The 24,618-nt window shown below is 40.5% G+C and overlaps 1 protein-coding gene across 2 annotated transcripts in view; it reads left to right on the top strand.

The window, feature by feature from the left end:
- The window catches only part of LOC145346798 (serine/threonine-protein kinase OSR1-like), a 200,711-nt gene that overhangs the window by 119,171 nt on the left and 56,922 nt on the right, over positions 1-24,618 (top strand). For both annotated transcript variants that reach the window (XM_080194534.1, XM_080194535.1), the window contains exons 6-9: positions 12,146-12,255; positions 12,988-13,089; positions 15,470-15,603; positions 21,557-21,605. In XM_080194534.1, coding sequence (XP_080050660.1) covers positions 12,146-12,255; positions 12,988-13,089; positions 15,470-15,603; positions 21,557-21,605 — 395 coding nt within the window. The remainder of the gene's footprint in view (positions 1-12,145; positions 12,256-12,987; positions 13,090-15,469; positions 15,604-21,556; positions 21,606-24,618) is intronic.

Raw genomic sequence — 24,618 nt, 5'->3', positions numbered from 1 at the left:
ACGTGGAATGCTGGTCATTTGAAAGTTGAAAACAGAGAACCTAATGAGGGAGACGCTTTACAACCATTTGGACACAGTCCAGTTCACTGTAGTTGGGCAACGATCAACAAAATGTCCCATGGGCCACACTCAGCATGTGGCCCCGGAATGCAGGTTGCCGCCATCGCTCTGCATCTTTTCCACTAGCTGATGGACTATAGAATACATCCAATAGTATAATTGTAGTTTATTGTTGCTTCAGTCTAGAATATCATCTCAATTAATACCATCACTCCTCCTCCCCTTCTTTCCTTCCCTATTTTTCCTGAACATCTTGTATCCAGGAATATTTTGTGTGACAGAGCTACCTTCATTTGACTTTTCTTTATCTTTTTAATCCCCAGTTAGTTTTCTGCTTCCTATTATTCCTTCGATCGTATGACAAATCAGTTAGCCAATTATCTCATTGGCCTTGTGTAATGTTCCAGTGAAGTTCAAAGCAAGCTTGAGAAACAGCACTTCAACCATTGATTTAACCTTACAACCTTCAAGACTCTGAGTTGGGCAATTTTAGATTGCAACTTCTGCCTTCATTTTGTTTCCTTTTGAGGGTTTTTCTCTCTTGTTTTGCCTTCAGATGGAAGCTGTTCTGGGATCTAGCATTGGTACCTCCTCTAGATATATTTTTTACTCTATCATTGCTCCCTTAGTAGCACCGTGAACCCATTTATCATTTTATCTCTCTTGCCTTCAACCCTATTCTAGACACTGCCTTTTTTCTCTATCCCAATCTGCCCCTTACCTGTGACACCTGTGTTTTTCCAATTCTGTAAAGTTACCAACCTGAAAGGCTCACTCGATTTCTGTCTCCACAGATATTTCCTGACATCTGAGTACTTGCAGCATTTTTTAAAATTTAACTTATGAACTAGAATTGCTAATCAGCATAATGCATGCTGAGTCAACTGTAATGCAGATTGCAGTGCAATAAAAATTAACCCTGTTGTAAAAATTAAATTGTTGATTGCTGATGTGATATTAAAAAGGATTTGTATTTAGTTGGCCATGGATGAGCTGAATGGCATTTTCATATTTCTACATTCTGGGTTGAAAAGTTTCTAACTCGGCAGCATTGTTGCCTCTGAATGAAAAGATAATGGGTTGGTTGACACACCAGTCAGTGCATTCGATGGAGTGTCAAGTTTTGGATGAGATTGTAAGTTGCCTCCTGTACCTTTTTGGGTGAACAAAACAGATCCTATGCCATTGCTTAAAATGACTGAGATTTCTCCCATTCAGGCTAATGTTTATCCTTCAACAACAAGACTTTTAAAGAATTTCCAAGTTCATTTCACTGTTTCTGTGACTTTGCTGTGCATAGATTGACTGCTGCTTTTCCCTACAATATCACACTTTAACTGTGTCAAATGAGCTGAAATGAATGGTGCTGTAAGAATGAAAGTTCTTTATTTTGCTGTCTTTCTACTCAATGTTTTCCTACCACTTTTGGGGAGTGTCGCGGGGGATGGGGAAGAGAGAGAGTGCGAGGGAGAGAGAACACAAAAACTGATTGTGTTGAGATTCTTCGAGGGATGTCTCATTATTGTTGGGCTTATTTTCAGGGGTGCTTATTGTACTAGTTTAATTAGTTGACTGAAGAAACATACATCCAAATTCAGATCTTGGCACAACCTGCTTTCTAAAAAAAATTCAAGTATTTCTTGATTTTGTTTATTTAATCAGCAAATGAGTAGTAGCACAACATATCCAATCTCATTCTTCCTTGGCTTTCTGTGCAACAAATAATTGTTGAAGTGCATAGCAGTTTTGTATTAATATGGCTCGTTATAACAAATTTTACAAACTAACAGTTGCTTGTAAAATGTCCTGATATTACTTTATCACTACCACTCTGGACCTCCCCACTCTAAATTGTCAAACTACTAATCTGATCGCCATAACTGAATAAACAGAAACTTGCTTCATTAAATAAATGAAATGCCATTGTCTTCGGTTCCCGCAATAACCTGTGCCCCAGTCACCAATTTCATCCTTTTCCTGCCTGGTGCTTAGTCAGACAGTCCACGATGTTGTTGTATTTGACCTCCTGATGAACTTCAGAGGATTACATATGTCTCATCACTTAAACTGCCTATTTCCATTCTCTAAAACATCACATTCCTGACTTGGTTCATCTGCTGCTGATGCCTCCATTCATGCACTTGACGATTCCAGTGCATTCCTGGCTGATCCCCTGCTTTATAATTTCTGTAAACTTAAGGTCATCCAAAACTCTGCTGCCAAGTTCTATTTCTCACCCAAGTCCTGTCATCCCTGAGCTCACTGACCTATATTGGTGTCCAGGTTAAGCAGTACCTCCATTTTAAATTCTCATCCTGGTTTTCAAACCTCTCCGTGGTCTTTCATTATCTGTATCTCTAACCTCCCTGCAGCTCTGCAACCCTCCAACCTGTCTGCTCTGCAACCCTCCAACCTGTCTACTCTGCTCTAATGTGAATCTGTTAAGTGTCTGCAGTTTTGATTGTGTTCGTGCTTTTGGCTACCAAGGCCATAAGCTCTCAAGTTCCCCCTCTATTCTCCACCTCTACTTCTCTTTCAGTATAATTCTTAAAATCTCGGTTTTCAACCAAGCATTTGCCACCTGCACACTATTTCTGTGGTGCGGTGTCAAATTTTGCTTTGATGTTCCTGTAAAGCATTTTGAGGTCTTTAATTACATTATAAATACAAGTTGTTGCAAAACCAGAGGCAAGAATTAATTTAGAAGGCAATAGCTTTACTGAATGGCTCTTTCCCAACCAATGAAAAATTCTTCAATACGTTTGTTCTGATTATTTCAATGATACTATAGCAATTCAAAGCAAAATATATGGATGTATTAAGCAAGGCTGTGGTGTAGTGTATTGTCACTGGACTAGTAATCCAGAGACCCAGGGTAATGCTCAGGGGGGATCTGGGTTCAAATCCCACCATGGCAGATGGTGAAATTTGAACTTGAATAAAAATCTGGAATTAAAAGTTTAATGAGCTTGAAACCATTGTCAATTGTTTTAAAAAAAAACACCCATCTAGTTCCCAAACAGCTTACATGTGACTCCAGATCCATAGCAATGTGGTTGACTCTTGAATGTCAAGGGATGGGCAATAAATGCTACGCTATCCTAAAATTCCTTTTTATAAAGCCTATGAAAGAGAAAATTAAAAATAGAAATACAAATAAGAGTAAATATAGCTGAAGTATAATTTTTGAATTGTAAAAAAATTTTCCAGTATGGAATAAAAGCAAGAGTTAACAGTTTGGTGAAGGTTATTATGCATTTTGTGTAGATGGAATAAAACCAAAGCAAGGGCACTAGTTAGGTTGTATTATGACTGCTGTAAAGAGGACAAACAAATTCAACTTAATAGAAGGGTTCCCTGACAAAAAGGGTTGGCTAAGTGTTATTTATGGCTCATTCATTGATCTGAGAATAGCATGCCATAGAGTGACTGAAAGAAACTAATTGTAGCTGTCTGGGTATTAATATCCTGAGTTCATCGGTACAAGGCTGGCACTGTTTTATAGAGATCACTTCTCAATCATACGAGAATAATAAATTTAACATTCTGTGCTGGGGATTGTTCTGATCCTGTGACAATACTTAAATTGAAAACAGATAAATTTTAAAAAGGAACCTAATAGTCTTGTGAACAGGAGTGCAGGTTGAATAACTGAGGCAGCAAGCTTAAGTGCTATTTCCTAGATTTTACTGTCATAAAGTTAATGACTGAGAAGTTTAAACCTGTGCCAATTGGGAATGTTGATTTCTATACTAATTGTTATGCTTTTGCCATTGAGTGCAAAGAATGAATTGAAGCAGAATATCACGGAATTTATCCAGAAGGTTGTGCCCTCAGGAGATTGGCATAGATTGCTCATTTACATTTTTAGTCTCCTCAGTAAATGATGTGACTACACAGATGCACCTTTTATGGGCTAAAAACTAATGTTTACTTACAATTAATAAGAATTTGGGCCAACGCTGAGAAAAATTAGTGTCCATTACAGAAATGAAAAATCAGTTTACACATCCAAGAGTTCTGCAACTACAATACTTTATTGTAACCTTTATAACATAAGCGTGCATCAAATGACCTCCAGCATATATTTTATTGGTAGGTATCTTGAACAACTTGCAAGGTTTTGCAGATAACCTCATTGTCAAATAGTAAAATGGACTGACAAACTGATACAGCATTGAGTGGGGGCACTCAGCCCATTGAGTCTGCTTCCACTACCTTTTCAGGGGGCACATTCCTGATCACGACTCAACATTTAGGAAAAAAAATTGTCTCTTCTGGCTCTTTACAAGTCACCGTAAATTGACATCCTCCAGTTACTGATCCTTCTGACACGAGAAATAATTTCTCTTTATTCACTGTCAGAACTGTCTGCTCTGGAGCAATCCCAGCTTCTCTGTTACCTCCATGCAACAGAAGTCCTTCATTCCTGTTAGCATTCTAGTAAGTCTCCTCTCCACTCTTTTTTCTGAGCCTCAATATGATCTTCAATATTTGTGCTGAAATTGAGTACGTGACACGAAATGAGGCTTAGTACAGTTTTATGAACGTGTAGTATAACTTGCATAGCATCCTTTAGTAAAAATCCAAGATCCTGAATTTTTTTAAAGCTTTCATAATGTGATATGCCATTTAATAAATTTGGGTCTCTTGGCGCAGCTGGGTGGGAAGGTAAGCTGAGAGTAGAATGCAGAGATGATTATGTGTGATTTGGACAAGTTGAGTGGGCAAATGTATGGCATTTGTAGTATAATGTGGATAAATGTGAGCCCATCCTGGAAGATGAGGCTGGAAAAGTAATAATAGGAAACAAAGCAATGGCAGAAGTATTGAATAGTTACTTTGCATCAGTCTTCATGGTGGAAGACACCAATTGGGGGGACACAAGTGAGTGTAGTGGCCATCATTGAGGAAAAGGTTCTGGGGAAACGGAAAGATCTGAAAGTGGATAAATCACCTGGACCGGATGGATTACACCTCAGCATTCTGAAAGAGATAGCTGAGGAAATTGTGGAGGCATTGGTGGTGACCTTTCAGGAATCACTGGAGGCAGGGAAGGCACCAGAGGACTGGAAAGTACCTAATGTAACACCGTTGCTCAAGAAGGGAGGGAGGCAGCAGACAGGAAATTATAGTCCAGTTAGCCTGTCTTCGGTCATTGGCAAGTTTTGAGTCCATTATTAAGGGGGAGTTTCACAAGAATGATCCCTGGAATGAAAAGCTTGTTGTATGAGGAACAGTTGAGGACTCTGGATCTGTATTTGTTAGTGCTCACAAGAATGAGGGTAGAGCTTATTGAAAGTTAGAGGACACTGTGAGGCCTGGATAGAGTGGACATGGAGAGGATGGTTCCACTAGTAGGAAAAACTAGAACCAGAGAGCACAACCTCAGGTGAAAGGGATGATCTTTTAAAACAGAGATACAGAGAAATTTCTTCAGCCAGAGAGTGGTGAATCTGTGGAACTCTTTTTGCCGCAGAACACTGTGGAGGCCAAGTCATTCAGTGTCTTTACTACAGAGATAACTAGGTTCTCAATTAATAAGGGGGTCAGGGATTCTGGGGAAAAAGTGGGAGAATGAGGATGAGAAAAATATCAGCCATGGTTGAATAGTGGAGTGGACTTGATGGGCTGAATGGCCTACTTCTGCTCCTATGTCTTATCCACATTCTTACTACCAAAGTCTTATCCACTTTGGTAATAAGAACGAGAAGGCAGATTATTAGCTGGATGGTCATAGATTGAGAGGTGAATATGCAATGAGATGTGGGTGCCCTCTCACACCAGTTGCTGATGGTAACTGTACAGGTGCAGCAGGTGCTAATGAAGGCAAATGGTACATTTGAAACGATTTGAATATAGAAGCAGGGATGCCTTGCTCTGATTATACAGAGCCTTGGTGAGGCCACACCTGGGATATTGTGTGCAGTTTTGGTCTCCTTATCTGAGGATGGATGTTCTTGCTGTAAAGGAAGTGCAACAAAAGTTTACAGGTCTGATTACTGGGTGGCACAGTGACTTCACAGCACCAGGGACTTAGGTTCGATTCCCGACTTGGGTCACCATCTGTGCGGAGTCTGCAAATTCTCCCTATGTATGCTTGGTCTCCTGGTGTTTTGATCTCCTCCCACAAATCCGAAAGACGTGCTGGTTAGGTGCATTGGCCATTCTAAATTCTCTTTCTATACCTGAACAGGCTCCGGAGCATGGCAACTAGGGGATTTTCACTAACTTCATTGCGTTGTGATACTACTTGTGATACTAATAAATTAGAATGGCAGTACTGATGTATGAAGAAAGATTGTTAGGGTTGTATTCTCTAGAGTTTAGAACAAGGGGGAATCTCATAACACATAAAATTATAACAGGACTAGACCGGATAGATGCAGGTAAGAAGTTCCCAATGGTGGGAATGCCCTGAACCAGGGTAAGGATAAGAGGTAAACCTTTTAGAACTGAGCTGAGGAGATATTTCTTAACCCAGAGAATGGTAATCACAGCAGTTGAGGCCAAAACATTGTATGTTTTCAAGGAGTGAGAAAGGGGGCGGCAGGTTGATAGAAGGAGGTGGAATCAGACTGTTGAGTTGGAAGATCAGCCATCATCATAATGGCGGAGCAGTCTCAGAGCCAAATAAGAACATAAGAACATAAGAAATAGGAGCAGGAGTAGGCCATCTAGCCCTTCGAGCCTGCCCCGCCATTCAATAAGATCATGGCTGATCTGTTGTGGCTCAGTTCCACTTTCCCGCCCTCTCCCCGTAACCCTTAATCCCCTCTCTTATCAAGAACCCATCAACCCGCTTCTTAAAAATATTTAGCGAGGCAGCCTCCACCACTTCAACGGGCAGAGAATTCCAGAGATTCACCACCCTTTGAGTGAAGAAGTTCCTCCTCAACTCCGTTCTAAGCCGCCTCCCCTTTATCTTGAGGCTGTGCCCCCTAGTCCTACTGTCTTTTTTGAGCGGGAAGAGTCTCTCCACCTCTATCCTATCCATCCCATTCATCATCTTATACATCTCAATGAGATCTCCCCTCATTCTTCTAAACTCTAACGAGTACAAGCCTAGTTTATTCAGCGCCTCCTCATAGCTCAATCCCCTCAACTCCGGTATCAGCCTAGTAAACCTCCTCTGCACTCCCTCCAGGGCCAAAATATCCTTGCGCAGGTGCGGCACCCAAAACTGCACATAGTACTCCAGCTGCGGCCTCACCAATGCCCTATACAGCTGCAGCAAGACCTCCCTACTTTTATATTCAATCCCCCTCGCTATGAAGGCCAGCATCCCATTCGCCTTCCTGACCACCTGCTGCACCTGCAAGCTGGGTTTTTGCGACTCATGCACAAGGACCCCAAGGTCCCTCTGCACCGTCGCCTGCTGCAGTTTTTCGCCACGTAAGTAATAGTCCTTCCTACCATTCTTCCTACCAAAGTGGACCACCTCACACTTGCCAACATTAAATTCCATTTGCCATTTCCTGGCCCATTCGCCCAGCCTATCTAGATCCTTCTGCAGACTCTCCACACCCTCCGCACAATTTGCCTTTCCCCCAATCTTGGTGTCATCAGCAAATTTCGACACCCTGCACTCGGTTCCCTCCTCCAGATCATCTATATAAATGGTAAATAGCTGAGGCCCCAGCACCGACCCCTGGGGCACCCCACTAGTCACCAACCGCCGCTCCTATTTTCTTTTTCTTCATTCCTGCACCCCTTTAATCATGAGAATGTGACGTTGCATCTTTCAATAAGTTGCATTGAAATTTGCTTCTCTATTGTCTTAGCATTATTTGACCTATAATATACCTCCAGTACTGAGATAGCTTCTCTGATCAATTTTTGACTGAATATATTGTGCTTTTGACTTCTCACCCACATCATTCCTCATCAGTGCTATAATAATGTCTTTGACCAATATATCCCCTTCCTTTTTTTCCTCTTGCCTACATTTTCTTTGTAGCTAGGAACATCAAGTTCCCAGACTTTCCCTATTTTTAGCCAGGTTTCTGTTGCAGCTATATCATAGTCTCATTTGGTGACCAGTGCTTCAACTGAACAGCCTAATTTATTACATTATCTGCACTTATGCCAATGCAACCAAATCCATTTACTGCCTTGATTTTTTCCCCCCCTCTGTCTGGTCTCCCATATTTGTTCTTTGTAATTGGTGCTATTTGCCTTGCTGTCTTTCACACGTTGCTTCTCCTCTCTAATGTTTTATCCTAGTACCCACCCTCTGCCAAATTAGTTTTAAGCAAAGATCTTTCCACTTAAAGTTTGTAGTTCCTCTTGATTGCTACATATCCATTAACCTCAGATTAACAGAAGAAATAAGGCAGGAAGTTTCTGTGCTTGAAATTTTAACGTGTTTGTGCCTATTTTAGCACATCCATTGACCTATTCCGAATAAGAGTGTAATTACTCCTTTTAAATTGTGGACAGAGAAATTTGATGTGAATGCATTAAATTTGATACAATAAGATCTCAGGAAGCAACTTCAGGCTGTCATTTCAAATCTGGAAAAATATTTGCCCAAAAAGAAATAGTTTTGAATACTTCATGTTGCACCAACCAAAAAAAACATAAACTGTGCATGTTATGACTAATTTAAAATGGCATAATAGACTGATACTGTACAATAAAAGGTTTTGCAGCATTGCTGAAGCAAGTTGGGTCAAGAAGTATGTGCAATCTGAACTCCAACTCAATACCCTATTTTAGCAAACCTCCACTGTCTGCTGTTATGAAGTAGAACTGTATAAATTTAGTTAACAGCAGTATGCATTGTTAGAGGGATATGGTTGGATGACTTCAAAACTCCTTGTGCATATAGTAAACTTGGGTCCATAGAATTGACTTTCGTTAGACAGCTGCTAAGAATTGAGTCAGAGGTGAAGAGAAAATAACCTAAGTACATCTCTACCATTAGAGTAACTTCATGACATGAGCACATAGCACTATTGTTTGTTGAATAGAGGCTCTATCTTCGTGGAGGTGTATAAATGTAAAATACATCTCGAGAGAATCTGCGTGTAAATAAAGAAAGTGGATTTTAATAGTGTGCAGTTCAGTTTTTTGCCTTTTTAATGGTTCTTTTCTCTAGGGTAGCCTTGATTGGTGTTCTCCTGTCCTGGTTCCTTCTCAGTTTAAAGGGAATGGTGCCTTTGGGATTCCCTAATTCTTCATGTTACAGTGGGACCCTTATGTTGGCAGCTTATTTTTAACTGACAATAGACATACTACATAGAGAATTGCTGCTAAATGAACAGCACAATTTGAATGAAAAGCTATTATACAGAGTGTCTGCCCCTAATTGTTACATGATATAAGACATGAGCAAAAGAGATTGAGCAACCAGGTCTTAATTTTCACACTTTGGTGTACAGAATTTCATTCCTTTCCAGTAGTGTTGTATCTGCTTGATTATTAAACAAAGAACAACCCAGCACGGGAAACAGGCCCTTCGGCCCAACGAGCCCGCGCCACCGCATCCTCCTACACCTATCCTGCCCTGCGTGTATGCGAGTGGAACCCCTAACTTAGCCAGATTCAGGGGAGAATAGTGTCAATTTGGTATACCAATCGGCCTAAGAGCACATCTTTGGGGTGTGGGAGGAAACAGGAGCGCCCGGAGGAAACCCACGCAACCACAGGGAGAATGCGCAAACTCCCACAGACACAGGCCCAAATCTGTGTATCTGCACAGCTAACAGTGCTAGTCACTGAGCTGTTGCAGCGCCCGTCTTCTGGTCCAGGATCAAGCACACACACCAACACGAAGTACTAGGCCACTCCCGGAACCTCCAAGAGCAGCCCACGCACGACCCACCGTGTGCATGCCCCTTGTTTGACAACAAGGTGGACCGCCACCTGCGGAATAAAAGACAACAACGTTAACATGTAAGTCTGCATTTCTGGTGTCTCCTGAGGCTCTGACCCTATTTAATACCCCTTACTATAACCCTCCATCCTTGTTTCGCTCATGTGTCTATCTAAGTAAACCTTTAAACAAGTCCAACATGCCTGCCTCCACCACCCTACTCGGTAGCGCATTCCATACCCCCACGACCCTCTGCGTGAAGAACCTTCCTCTCATATCTAAATTATACTTCTCCCCCCTCATCCTTAGATCATGACCTCTCATAATTGTACCCAATCTAGGGAGCAGCCTATCACTATTGACTCTATCTATTCCCTTCAGTATCTTATATACCTCTATCATGTCTCCCCTTAATCTCTGTCTTTCCAAAGAGAAAAGTCCCAGTTTCTCCAACCTTTCCTCATAATTCAGTCCTTCCATGCCAGGCAACATCCTGGTAAACCTCCTCTGCACCCTCTCCAGAGTCTCCACGTCCTTCTGGTAGTAAGGTGACCAGAACTGGACGCAGTACTCCAAATGCGGTCTAACCAACATTCTGTACAACTGAAGCATTAGACGGCAGCTGCTATACTCTATACCCCTTCCTATAAAGGCTAGCATTCCATAAGCTTTCCTCACAACCTTCTCTACTTGTGTCGCAACCTTCATAGACTTGTGAACCTGCACTCCCAGGTCCCTCTGTATTTCTATACTCCTAATCGGTCTACCTTTTATCACGTAGCTCCTCTCTGCATTATTCCTTCCAAAATGCATCATTGACGTGTAATATTTGAAAACTCTTTGTGGACTAGATGTAGTAGGAACACTTATGCAGGACTAGGTCATTGAGCCCATTGAACTTGCTCTGCCATTCAATACGATCATGTCTGGAACCACTCCAATGCCTTTCTCCCCACATAATCTCTCTCACCTTTGTTATTGCTAATTAGAAATGTCAATATTTGCCTTAAACCTATTCGATGACTGTGCTTCCACAGGCCCTCCAGCATTAGGAATTCCAAAGATTCACTACCTTCTGAATAAAATATTCTCCTCGTCGATCCTATGTGGCTTCCCTCATATTTTGAAATTGTGTCCCATGGATCTACCATCTCAATATCCTGCATACACTGTTTATTCCCTCTAAGGATTTTATAGGTTTCAATGTGACCCTCCCTCATCCCTTACAACTCTAGGGAATATAGGTCCAGTTTCGCCAATCTCTCATCACAGAACAAGGCAACAAGCTTGCTGAAACCCTGTTACAAGCCCTCTATGGAAATAATATCCTTCCTCAGGGAAGGAGACCAAAACTGCACTCTAGTTCTATACAATTGAAGCAAGACTTTGCTACTCAAAACCTCTTCATCGAGGCTAACACCGCTAACTTCCTAATTGTTTGCTGCACCTGCATGCTGACTTTGTGAATTTTTGAGACCCAGGTCCCTTGATATGTTGATACTTTCTACTCTCTTGCCATTTATGAAAAACTCCACATATCTGTTCCGACAGCTTTACATTTTCCCACATTATATTGCGTATGCCATGTTGCCCATTATTAAGTCTGTCCAAATCCCCTTTGAAGCTGCATTGCATCATCTTCACAGCACGCATTCCCATCCAGCTTTGCATAATCCACAAACTCGGAAATATTACAATTGATCCCTGCATCTAAATTACTGAAGAATTGAGAAGAACTGGAACCCAAGTAGTGATCCTTGTAGTATCTCACTGGTTGCAATTTGCCAATGTGAGAATAATCCCTGTTGAAACATAATTAATCCATGCCAGTATATTATATCCCATGTGTTTTAATTTTGCTAACATCTTCTGTGGAGAACTTTATCAAAAACCTTCTGAAAATCCAAGTATATGACATCCATCAATTCTCCTTTATCAATTATGTTAGTAACATCCTCAAAAAATCCCCTAATGGATTCATTAAGCATAATTTCCCATTCATAAAGCCATGTTGAGTATGCTCAATCAGATCATTTCTATCCAAGTGTCTATTTGTCACATCTTTTATAACAGATTCAAGCTTTTTGTAGTATTTAGTAGTTGAATGCATGACTCCTCCCATAAATTTGAGGTAAGGTGTGTTAAATGTGACAAAACTCACCAAACAACTTTTGGTGTTCTCTGTAGATTATTGTATTGATCTTTGTAGAAATATGCAGAATGTCATCCTGGTTATGAATTTAATATTTCATTTCCTTGCTCCAGATTTTGGTGTGAGTGCATTCTTGGCAACAGGAGGTGACATGACCAGAAATAAAGTGAGGAAGACCTTTGTGGGCACACCTTGCTGGATGGCACCTGAAGTCATGGAACAAGTAAGGCACACTTTATTCACATCGGAACATAAAAAATCTTCTTTAAATTCTCGCATTAAGCGTTTGGAACTGAATAACATGAGTTTAAAGTTACGTAATCTAACAATCCCAGATTCAGTCTTTGACCTGTGGTGGTTGGGACATGCCACTATTTGCCAGAGGAGGGGAAAGTTTGGCCAGATCCTTTATTTTGTGTGGTTGTCATTCTGTGGGGGTCTTGCTGGAAATGGCATGGGTGGCCGCTAAAGGCAGCAGGACTGGGTGTGAAGCCATCAGTTATCTCAAATAGCTTACCAAAGCACTCAGAAGTGTGGCCAGTTGCTGGAGGGATGCAATCACTAGCATCACCATAAAGCATTACCTTCAAACACTCAACAAGAAAGCTAGACAGAAAATATTTCTGACACCAAGCTTTAAAAATTGAGCATGAATAATGCCTTTATTTTCATTTACTGCCATTACTTTTCCAATCTCCTCCTGCCAATCTCTTTCCCCTCACTTTGTTGAAATCAAGACTTGTATTGTTTCCTATTCGACACCTCTTTTTCACAGGACCTCAGAACTGTGGAATTGCTCACCTACTTTAGTTTTCTTTCCTCCTGCATGCCACAGGCAAATTAAAACTTGCACAAATTAAAAGGCACATGTGATATGATTCTGGGATTAATTTTGAGTAAAATGCACGTAATAAGAAACTTACAAGGTAATTCTCTTTATCCTTTGCCTCAACAGGTTAGAGGTTATGACTTCAAAGCAGACATTTGGAGTTTTGGAATTACAGCCATTGAACTGGCTACAGGAGCAGCTCCTTATCATAAATACCCACCAATGAAGGTAAAATCACTGCCTTATCCAATAGTTGTAGGTTTTTTATTTACATTTCGATTGTTGGACATCACTTCAAATAAGAATTCCATCAACTGAAAATTCTGGGAGTATATAAGTAGACTAATTGGTATCAGGCAAAGAAAATTTGTTGAATGTAAGTCATAGACGCTTACAGCACTGAAAGAAATCACTTTGTGCATGGTTTTTGATTTCTCTGCAACAATCAGACTGCTGATCTCTTCCATTGTAACATCTGCTTTAGATGTTTATCCACTTCTCCCTTGTAAGTTGAATGGGCCCATGCCTCAGCAGTGCCCTCTGGCAAAGGGACTGTCATGACATCAGGACATCTAAAATGCTTCGTGAAGTACTTTTGAAGTAAAGCCACTGTTTTATTATAGGGAATTCGTTGTCTAAATAAATTTCTCCTAATCTCTTCCTTTACTCAGTTTGAGTGACCATTTTAATATTGATGAACCCTCATCACTGATTCTCCAAACATAAAGAATAGAACTTCCCTATTGAAACTGTTAATTTTAAAAACCTTCATTAATTCTTTTGATCTTTTCTGTTCCAATGGAAATGGTCCCACGTATCTCCTGACTATTGTCGCCCTTTCCTGGACTTCTTGAAGAGTTTGTGCACCTGCACCCACGTTGTCAGGAAAAATATTTGAAAGCAAGGAGATGCCCTCCAATTCCGCCGAGGCAAAATGAGATTGAAGTTTCTTTGTTCACCTGTTTTATTCAAGCATATGCAGGGAAGCTATACCAATATAAAACATCATTCTCGTATGGATGTGCAATAATCAATTACATTTACCAAACACTAAATTACACATCCTTTTCTCTTATCTCTACCCAATTGTGTATGTTTACATGCACAGCTAAGTTACTTTATTATATTGTAAGCACGTGTACATGTGATTATAGTATTCAATCCTACCAGGACACTCGGGTGTCGTATTTAACCCTTTTTTACTCTAACGCGTGACTACTTGTGGTTAGTCCAGCCTCCTCCTTTGTTCATTTCTTTAACCTCTTCTATATTTGAGCCCCTTAACTTCAGTCCTAATCTTCTGTTTTTTGTTAATACTTCAGGTCATTTAATTTCATTTGCATTTTGCACTAAGCCTGTGCAAGATGAAAACATTTATTTAACAATCTCAGGACGCCCCAAAACCAATGAAGTATTCCTTTTGAATTGTAATGGTTATTGACACTTAGGAAATGCTGCAGCTAATTTGCACACAGCAGGGTCTGACAATTGTGATAATTATCAGGTGTTTTTATTTTTTCAGCAATACTTGCAGGGTATATTTTGGCCAGGACACTGATTCTTATTTGAAATAGTGCAATGTAATTTTTTAGGTCCATCTGAGGGGTCAGTTCTGGTTTCAGATCTCTCACAAAGGACTTCTGACAGTTGAGAGCGGATAGCACTGCTGCCTGACAGCACCAGGGACCCAGATTCAGTTCAGGCCTTGGGTGACTGCCTGTGTGGAGGTTGCATGTTCTCCATGTCTGTGCGCTCTGGTTTCCTCCCACAGTACAAAGATGTGCAGGTTAGGTGGATTGGACATGCTAAATTGCCCGTTTTTTGAAAAAAAGAATAATCTTGGCTGTTGTCGTGCAATTCCTATGTTCATGCTTCTTTCTCCGTTACCTGGCTGCTTCTGGTTACTTGAACAATACTAATTGCCTGTACTATAACATGTTCAAAGAAGCTCACCTAATGACTTCCCAAATTTAATTTACTATCTGCAGACACAGTAATGCACCCCCACAAACTTGCCTTTTCAAATTACACTCGAAGCCTGACACCATCCAGGATTAATTAGCACACCATCTACACTAACTTTCATGCCCATCGCCGTAACATTACAAGATGCACTGCAGCATTTTGCCAAGATTGCTTCAACAGCACCTTCCAAACCCATGACATCTACTACCTAGAAGAGCACCAAGTGCATCGAAACACCATCATATGAAAATTTCCCTCCGAGTCCTATAACATCCTCCCTGACTTTGAAATATATATCGTCTGTCACTATCTCAGCCTCTTGTAACTCCATCCCTAAGGGCAATGAGTTTAGCTAGACATATGGATTGGAGTGGTTCAAGAAGTCAGTTCGGGATGGGCAATAAATGCTACCTTTCCAGTGATGTATAAATCCCTTGAATGAACAAAAAATATGTTAGACTTCTTGGCTCTGCATCTTGGTGGAAGTGTAGAATTCAGTATGAATATATTTTTCAGAAAAGTAATTTTAAAAAATACTTTGATCCAGTTGTGTGGTCATGACACCTGTTGCTCCACAATGATAGTTGTTTTATAAACTTGAATAAGCAATCTCTATTATCTGTAATACTTTCTCCTTGTTTAGGTTTTAATGTTGACTCTCCAGAATGATCCGCCCTCATTGGAGACAGGTGTGCAGGATAAGGAAATGGTCAAAAAGTATGGCAAGTCCTTTAGGAAGATGATTTCACAATGTCTACAGAAAGATCCAGAGAAAAGGTAAAAATCAGAGAATTGCCTTGCTGTAGCTCCAGTTTCTATAATGAGATCAACAATCTGGAAATATACTTTGGTTTGGTGAATTAAGTTGGCATGAATGTAACAATCATCAATAAACATCCTACAAATGCTCTAAAATTGTTATGGAAACAGTAATGAACAATAATTTGCATTTATTTAATATAATTATCCTAAGATGCTATGCAAGAACATAATCAGACAAAAAGATATGTAGCTGTTCTAATCCTGGATATTTAGTGGCTTATAGTAACAGGTTTTTTGAAAAAGAAAGTGTTTCTATTTTAATTTTAGCTGGTAAAAGAGCCATTAAGTGCCCTTGAACACCGAGTGAGCTGCAGCATGTTTCCATCTCTCCCTCTGGTATGGAAGGAGTACCTGGCTTCTGCTTGGTATTTCTGTACTTTAATCCAAAGCTGAATTTTGGGGGATGAATGACCTTATTAATCCTTTAGCATAAAATTACTTTGTGCCCTAAAAAAAATCCCTCACTAAGGTGTGATTGCCAAATACCTTTCAGTGAAGATTTGTGGCTATCATTCATGTTGAATACTTGGCAGTGATTTTTCTCATCTCGAACAGATGTTACAGTGGTCTGGTTCTGTTCTATCCTATGTTTTAGATCAGTAGTAGCACCCTCACTTCTGAGTTGGATTGTGGATTCAAGTCTTGCTCCAAAGACTTGGGCACAAAATCCCAGCTGATACCTCAGTGTAGTACTGAGGGAGTGTAGGGTCCCACAGCATCATTCCAATGCCATTCAAACAAAGTATATGGTTAGTACTTTGTTGCTGTTTGTGGACTTCACTGTTCTCATATTAGCTGTTGTGTTTCTTGCATTACAGCAATTATTTTTCAGAAGTGTAAAATGGCTGCAATGTGCTTTAAGATATTGAGGTTTTAAAAGGCACTATGTAACAGTGAGTTTGAATCCTATTGGCTGTCATCTCATAAAGATCATTAGTGGAGTCCTTGACCAGGTTTCCCCTTTGTGACTCTAGATTCCTGTGGTCAACAGTAGCACCCTGACTATGGCATCAACTGGGATCCAACTCAGCAGAGACCAAAAATCAAAGAAACTGTTGCTAAATTTGCTGATGAGACAAAGATAGGCAGAAAAGTAAGATGTGAAGAGGACATGAAGCTACAAAGGGATTCATATAGGTTAAGTGCATGGGCAAAGATCTGGCAAAATGGGTGTATAATGTGGCCAAGTACGAAATTGTCCTTCTCGGCAGGAAAAATAAAACATATTATTTAAACAGTCAGAACATGCAGAGAGATGCAGAATGATCTAGATGTCCTGCTGCATGAATTACAAAAGGGTAGTATGAAGGTACAGCAAGTAATTAGAAAAGCTAATAGAGTATTATTGTTTATTGTAAGTGGATTTGAATACAAAATTGGGGAGGTTATGCTTCCATTATGGAGGGTGTTAGTGAGACCAGATCTGGAGTATTGTGTACAGTATTGGTCTCCTCTTTAAGGAAGAATGCAAATACATTGGGAGCAGTTCAGAGAAAGTTTACTAGATTAATACCTGGAATGGGTGGGTTATTTTATGGGAAAAGATTAGACAGCTAGACTTGTTTCCCATGGAGTTTGGAAGAGTAAAACATATTTTTGTATAAAATCCTGAGGCGTCTTGACAAAGTGGAAGTGAAAATGTTTCCTCTTGTGGGAAAATCTAGAACCAGACCATCGAAGTAATTTTTTTTTTTCCAGAAGGCAATGGGAGCAGAGGTAGATCAATTCTTAATAAGCAGGGAAGCGAAAGGTAATGTGGAGTTGAGGTTGCTATCCTCAGTAGCCTCAATAAGATTAGCTATGATCTTATCAAATGGTGATGCAGGCTCAAGGGGCTAAGTGACTTCCTAATTCATATGTTTGCATGTATTTCCACTCTCAAAAGGGTCAGTAATCAGAAGAGACAAATTTAAGTTAATTGGTAGAAGAGCCAGAGAGAAGACAAGAATTGTTTTATTACAGCAAGGAATTCTGTCAGAAAGAATGATGGAAGCAGATTCAATAGTATCTTTCAAAATGGAATTGAATGTAAGCATGAAAATAAAATGTTTGGATATCAGAAAACAGTGGGAACGTAGGACTTGAAGTAGGATAACTCAAAGAACTGGCTAGTCACAATGGGCTGAATGACCTTCTGTGCTGAGATTCCATAAAAACTGAAATGCTTCTGGTCTCTATGGTGAGAGCTGTAGAAATGGCTATAAATGATTACTTCATGTTTTAATGCCCCAAATTCAGCATTGCTTGGATTATTTTGTTTAGTATTTCAGTTCTTGTGAAACCATTAAAAATGTTTGCACACTTTTTATATAAATATAAAAGCATTTTTATAGATTGGATTGTAAACTATAATCTGCGGTTGTAAATGCTGTCTGCTTTCAGAGTTAGTCTTATTGAACATTGTCGAACAATGTACTCGTGTCCACGCAATGTTCTGCATTTGTCAAATGTGACCTTAGCATAGGCGGTGTAATTGTCAGGTCTATAATGGATCAAAGCAGGGGTTCCACTTCTGTCTATTTATTGTCATTTATTTATTAGTGAATATGATGTGGTGGTCAAACCTTTCAAATCTCCTTTACTAAACTAGTGTTTAATTAATCAGTACCCCCATTGCACAACTTAAACAGATGTGTCACATTCAGAATATTGACAAAAGGTATGAAAATCTAGGTATTTTAGCGTTAAGCGCAATAGTATTTGTTTTCATAAAAACAAAATACTGCTTTTGCTAGAAATTTGAAAAAAGGGGAAAAAGCTAAACATATTCAACACATCTGGCAAATCTGCTAAGATCTGACAAAAGCCACAGACCTGTACTTGCTTTTCTTTCTTGCCATACACTGCCATATTTTAGTAGCTGTTTCTGGTTAAGAACATAAGAAACATAAGAAATAGGAGCAGGAGTAGGCCATCTGGCCCTTCGAGCCTGCCCCGCCATTCAATAAGATCATGGCTGATCTGTCGTGGCTCAGTTCCACTTTCCCGCCCTCTCCCCATAACCCTTAATCCCCTCTCTTATCAAAAACCCAACCTCGAGCTTCTCCTCCACTTTCCTGTCACCTTCACATATGCCACAATGCATTGACTAGCAGAGATGGGACAGGTTGAATGGCATAATCCTATGTGAAAATTTTTCTACGATTATCTCGTGAATCCCTTTTATATCCTTACTTCAACAGCCCTCCTTGGTAACCCTGTTGCTGATTTTGGTTCTTTCCAAATTACAGTCACTCCCTACTTGCTAAATTTTTAATTTGCTTTGTGACTTTTGAACCCTATCTGTCTGAACAGTTTGCCTGGATCTAAGATATTCCTGTCACTTCAGTCGAGATGAAAATGATCTCTCATGGCAGGAGATGTTAGTGTTTTGCAGGTCTATTTAATATGTGGACATCTGCAATCCTCCATTGCAGGCAGCTGTCCTGTTGACGATGGCTATGTATTCACCTAGTATTGCATTCTGCTGATTAGTGCCTTTCTGTTGACACAGCAAACTAGAAAGGATGCCAATCTTAAAATCCCCTCTGGAGTTACTCACTGATGGGCTCCAAAGCTAATGACATATTTCCTTCCTCTGGACTGGAAAGAAAATTGTTGAAAAAAAACAGTTGGTGGAGCTTGATGTTTTATCTCTTTCTCTCTCCTCCTTGCACCCTCCTCCCAAACTGTGGATCCTGTTGTTCCCTTCTCCTTTGAATGTGCTGAATCAAGCTGTGAAAACTATTAAGGTGTTTACCTGTCGCTTGTAGAAGGGAAGTCCCTGACATTCTGCTGAATCACTTGTTTCCTGTAGCAGGGAAAATCATTTCAGTGTGGCTTCAGACTTTCCGGAAGATCCTCCAAACGTGGTCTTTGTGCCAGACAAATTTAAGGAACACGTCAAGAATAACGCCAGGAATTTTTTTCATTGCAGATCAAAGCATTTGACTCAGTAAAGCACAAAACTCCGTGCTCTACCAACTTGGATGTCCAAGAAACTTCTTTACAATTCTGCAATTGCTTCGTGATGATATGACTCCAACTGTTCTCAGTGGAAAATCTGAAACGGATGACTTTAGAATTTCATCCAGGGTCAGGCAAGACTGTGTGATGGGCCCTGTACTACTTATTACATACGTAATGGTGACTATTCACTTTGTCGAAGACCATCTGCCCTCTGGTGTCAGTATTAAATACAGTTTCAATGGAAATCACTTCAATCTCAGTTGCCTCGGTACCAAACTAAACTGAAATGGTGTCACGCTTCACCAGATTTGCAATCTACTCTTGATCACACCTTAAATTCTGCATAAAATGAATTTGGTCTGTCATTGAAAATAGCAAAACTCGTATATCAATCCACAACTGGTCAGCCAAATGTGCCTTCTATAATACATGTTGAAGGTTAAAATCCGTATTCATTGAGCATTCCCATACGTTGGCATCCTCCTTTCTCAAGGTTGCAGTGGATGAAACCTGACACCAGATCAGCTGTGCCAGTTAAGCTTTCTACACATTTTGGCAGTGAGTATTTGACAAAATGATCATCTCAAGCCAGTAAAGGTCCAAGTGCCACCATGTTCCTGTACTGCAGTGAAACCCGGTCAATGTATCAGTGACACAAGTGTACTAAAGAAATTCCATTAATGGTATCGAGAACAGTCCAACAGATTCCATGAGAGGAGTGTCAAACAGACACTGGTGGTCTCCTTGCGGCCAAATCTACAAACATTCCGGACCATTTTCTGTGTACTGGCCACTGTTTGCATGGCTGAAAACTCACTTCCCATCAGCTCTTATTCCCTTAACTTTCAACTGGTAAGCATGCAAGGGGGGAAAGCAAACACTTGAAGGACACTTTGGAGTACTACTTGAATGCAGCAGCATTGACCTTAATAACAGGAGGAGCTTGCTACCAATTGTTCAGAATGGTGAAACTTGCTCATCAAGCTATCATGTTACATATTAACGATGAGGAAAGAAAAAGAACCAAATCTTGCACTCCCCACTACCCTGTGTGACAGTCACACAAAAGTATATGGCAGAAATGCACAATCCTGAGTAGACATTATTCTTGAATTAAGGGACAATTAACTGCAAGTCAAGCTGCTTTGTACCTCAGGTGGCCAAAGGTGTATTTAATTACGCAAGTGGACAATTTCCATGCAAGAGCCTCAGCAGGCCAGCAAACAGTGCTTAGATAAGGATCTAATTGAATGCTGGAATGAATTTGAGATGTTGAATGACTTACTACTTTTACATACTATTGACCGTGTAATGCCTTCTGAGGTGATCTAGCACCACATCAACAATTACATCATTGAGAAGATTCATCACCATTGTCTTCTCAGAGCAACTAGAGATGTACAATTCAAGTAGCAAGGTATAGTCGCCATAGTCCCAGGTGACCATAGGCTGCTCTTTCTTTAAAGAGGAGAGCTTACTGGTGGTGATATAACCCGAGGATCACCCCACCTCAGGCAAGGGGCAAGGTTAAGAAGGCAAAGCTTCATGAATTAGCTAAAGAGGTACAGGAATTGAAACCATGCGATTGGAATCACTCGACATCTTGAACCATCCATTCAGCCAACTGAGCTATCTGACTCCTGAATTCAAGTAACATGCTAGTGTTGACAGGATAATCTGCATCATGATAGCCTGCTGAAGTTCATACAGTGTTGGTTTGGATGATTAATAGAACATTACAAATATCATCTTTTTGACATCACCAGCTTTCTCTGATTATCCAGCATAAATGATCAAAATTTCTTCCCTTCTGTAACACACGAGAGTTGCAAAGGCTTTTCACGTTTAATAAATTTGGCCTGTCTGAAATTTACCAATCAACCAGGTTCAGCAAATCAAGGACCAACCAATTTGGTTGTGTTGCTCTTTCCTAATTGGATTTTTTTCTTCTTAATTTCAGGCCCACAGCAGCAGAATTTTTAAAACACAAGTTTTTCCAAAAAGCTAAGGTAAGCTATCATATCATGCTGTTGTTATGTCTGTTAATAAACGTTGCAGTTGGGTTGTTGTAGTTAATGGGTTTCCTGAACAAACGTAGAAAATTGTATCAGCTGTTTTTTTTTAAATACATCCATGGGATGTAGGCATCACTGCCAAGGTCAGTATTTATTCCCCATCACTAATTATCTTTGTGAAGATGATGGTAAGTTGGCCTTTTCAGTTACTGCAGTATTTATAGGGAAGGTGTTTCCACTGTGGTGTTAGGGATTCTTAGGATTTTGACACAGTAAGCAAGAAGGAATATTATATTTCCAAGTCAGGATGGTTTGTGACCTTGGAGAAAAATTTGCAGGTGTTGTTCCCATACACTACTACCCTTCTACTTGCAGGCGGTGGAGGTTATGGGTTTGGAAGGTGGTGTTGTAAAAGCCTGAGCAAGATGCCGTGGTGCATCTTATAGACAGTACATGGTACTTCTGGTGGAGGTGGATGGGATGCCAGTTAAGTGAGCTGCTTTTTCCTGGAAGGTGTTGGGTTTCTTGACTACTGTCCAAGTGAATGGATTATACTGTCACTCCTAACTTGTGCCTTATAGATGTAGAGAGAGCAGTTAAGAAAAGAGTCACTCCATAGAACCATAGAATCTCAAAAGTGACAAAGTAGGCTATTTGGCCCATCAAGTCTGCACTGACTCTCCGAAAGAGCATCTTCGCCGGCTCCTCTAATTTCACGTAGCAATTAAATTTGCGAGTGTGGTTCAGTTTCTGGTTAGTGTGGCCCTTAAGGAAATCTGACCACGATAAAACCTTTAATGGCAAAGGGAGATAATTAAGTTAGAGATGATTACTACTTGAAACCTGTGTGATGCAAATGTTACTAATCATTATCAGTCCAAACCTAAGTGTTATCTTGTTGCTCAAAGGCAGTTTGCTTCATTATCTGAAGACATGCAAATTAAACTGAGCATTGTGAAATCATTGGTGATCATTTCAGTTTTTTAGATTTATTATTGTCACATGTATTAGTATACAGTGAAAAACATTGTTGCTTGTGCAGTATGCAGACAACGCATTCTATACATTGAGAAGGAAAGGAGAAGTTGCAGAATGTATTTTAGTTGTAGCTAGGGTGTAGAGAAAGATCAGCTTACTACAAGGTAGGTCCATTCAAAAGCCTGATGGCAGCAGGGAAGAAGCTGCTTTTTGTGTTGGTTGTTACATGACTGCAGACTTTTATATCTTTTTTTCCCCAACAGAAAAAGGTGGAAGAGTCATACCCAACACAAAGGAAGATAGTTGTAATCGCAGCAGGGTAATCATCTCCGCCCTGGGACGACACAGGAGATTTGCAGGGTAGTGTATGGACAGAGTAGATGGATGGGAGGCTGCCTTGTGTGATGGACTGGGCTACGTTTGCAACCGTTTTGTAGTTTCTTGCAGTCTTGGGCAGAGCAGGAGCTGTACCAAGGTGTGATATAGCCAGAGAGAATGCTTTCTATGGTGCATCTGTAGAGGTTGGTGAGAGTTGTAGCGGACATGGAAAGTTTTCTTAACTGCCTGAGAAAGTGGAAGCGTTAGTAGGCTTCTTTAACTATAGCATCGGTGTGAAAGGACCAGGACACGTTGGTGATATGGACACCTAGAAACTTGAACTCTCAACCATTTCCGCTTTGTTACCACTGAATGTCCTTCACTATGTTTCCTGAAGTCACTGTCTATGTCTTTCGTTTTGTTTGAAATACTCCAGAGATGCTATAAGACCTGCTTAGTAATTCCAGCATTTTCTGTTGTATCCCAATTCTGATTATGATGAGGGGAATGCCATTGCAGCACCTGTAGATGTTTGGATCTAGGACACTGCCCTGCAAATCTCCTGTGGTGTCCCAGGGCTGAGATGATTACCCTGCTGCGATTACAACTATCTTCCTTTGTGTTGGGTATGACTCCAACCAGTGGAGAGTTTCTTTTTTTAATGTTCTTATTGGCACCACTTCCTCCCACAGCAAAACAGATTGTCTAGTAAAAGCTCAGGAGAACAAATCTTCAAAAGTACAACTGTGCTCATGTTCGGCCTTTGCTGTATCCAAAATCTTCAGCTATTTCTTGATCATGAGGAGTAACTTAAATTGGCTGAAATTTGGTTTCTGTGATGGGGAGGACCTTGGGTCAAGTCCAAGATCAGTCACTTCGCACTTCTGACTTCAGCCTTGTAAGAGGTGAACTCTTACATCATTGAGAAAAATGGATAGATTAATGGAGCCACCTCTTCCAGTTAGCTGTTTAATGGTCCACAATTCATACGTGACACAAGGGGGATGCACCTTCCTGAATGGAACAAGCACTGGGGTACATCAGGAAAGGTTGATGGCTTCAAGTCCATAGAGCTGCTTTTGCCAGAACTCCCTATCGTATAAATGAAAATGAATGACACTTCACCACCTACAGCTTAGCCAAGTGTCCTAGGTCCAACCACCTTTAGCTGCTTCATCAACAACCATGCCTCCATCATAAACTCAAAAGGATATTTGCTGATGATTGCACTTGCATTGTGTTTATCACCATTTGCGATGACTCCGGTAACAAAGCAGTCTGCATCCATAAGTAGCAAGACTGGACAACACTCAGTCTTGAGCTGATAAGTGGCAAGTAGCACTTGTGCTATGCAACTGCCAGGCAATGACCATCTCTAACAAGATAGAATCTAACCCTTTCCCTATGACACTCAATGGCATCAACTTTGTGGGGGATTGCCATTGACCAGGAATTGAACTGGACTAACCATGTAAAAACCATGGCTACAAGAGCAGGTCAGAAGTTGAGAATTCTGCAACAAGTAACTCAGCTCCTGACTCCCAAAAGCTTGTCTAGTACCTCTAAAGCTGCAGTCAGGGGAATGATGGGATACTCTGCAATTTCCTGGAGTACAGCTCCAACAACACAGGCTGAACATCATCCAGTACAAAGCAGCTTGTTTATTTGGCACCCTATCCACAAACATTCACTTTCTGTTCCATTGATGCAC

Source organism: Carcharhinus amblyrhynchos, chromosome 8, assembly GCF_965287045.1.
Source record: "Carcharhinus amblyrhynchos chromosome 8, sCarAmb.v2.hapA, whole genome shotgun sequence".
NCBI lineage: Eukaryota > Metazoa > Chordata > Chondrichthyes > Carcharhiniformes > Carcharhinidae > Carcharhinus > Carcharhinus amblyrhynchos.
The sequence above is the reverse complement of the archived record's forward strand: the minus strand, read 5'-3'. Positions and strand labels throughout refer to the sequence as shown.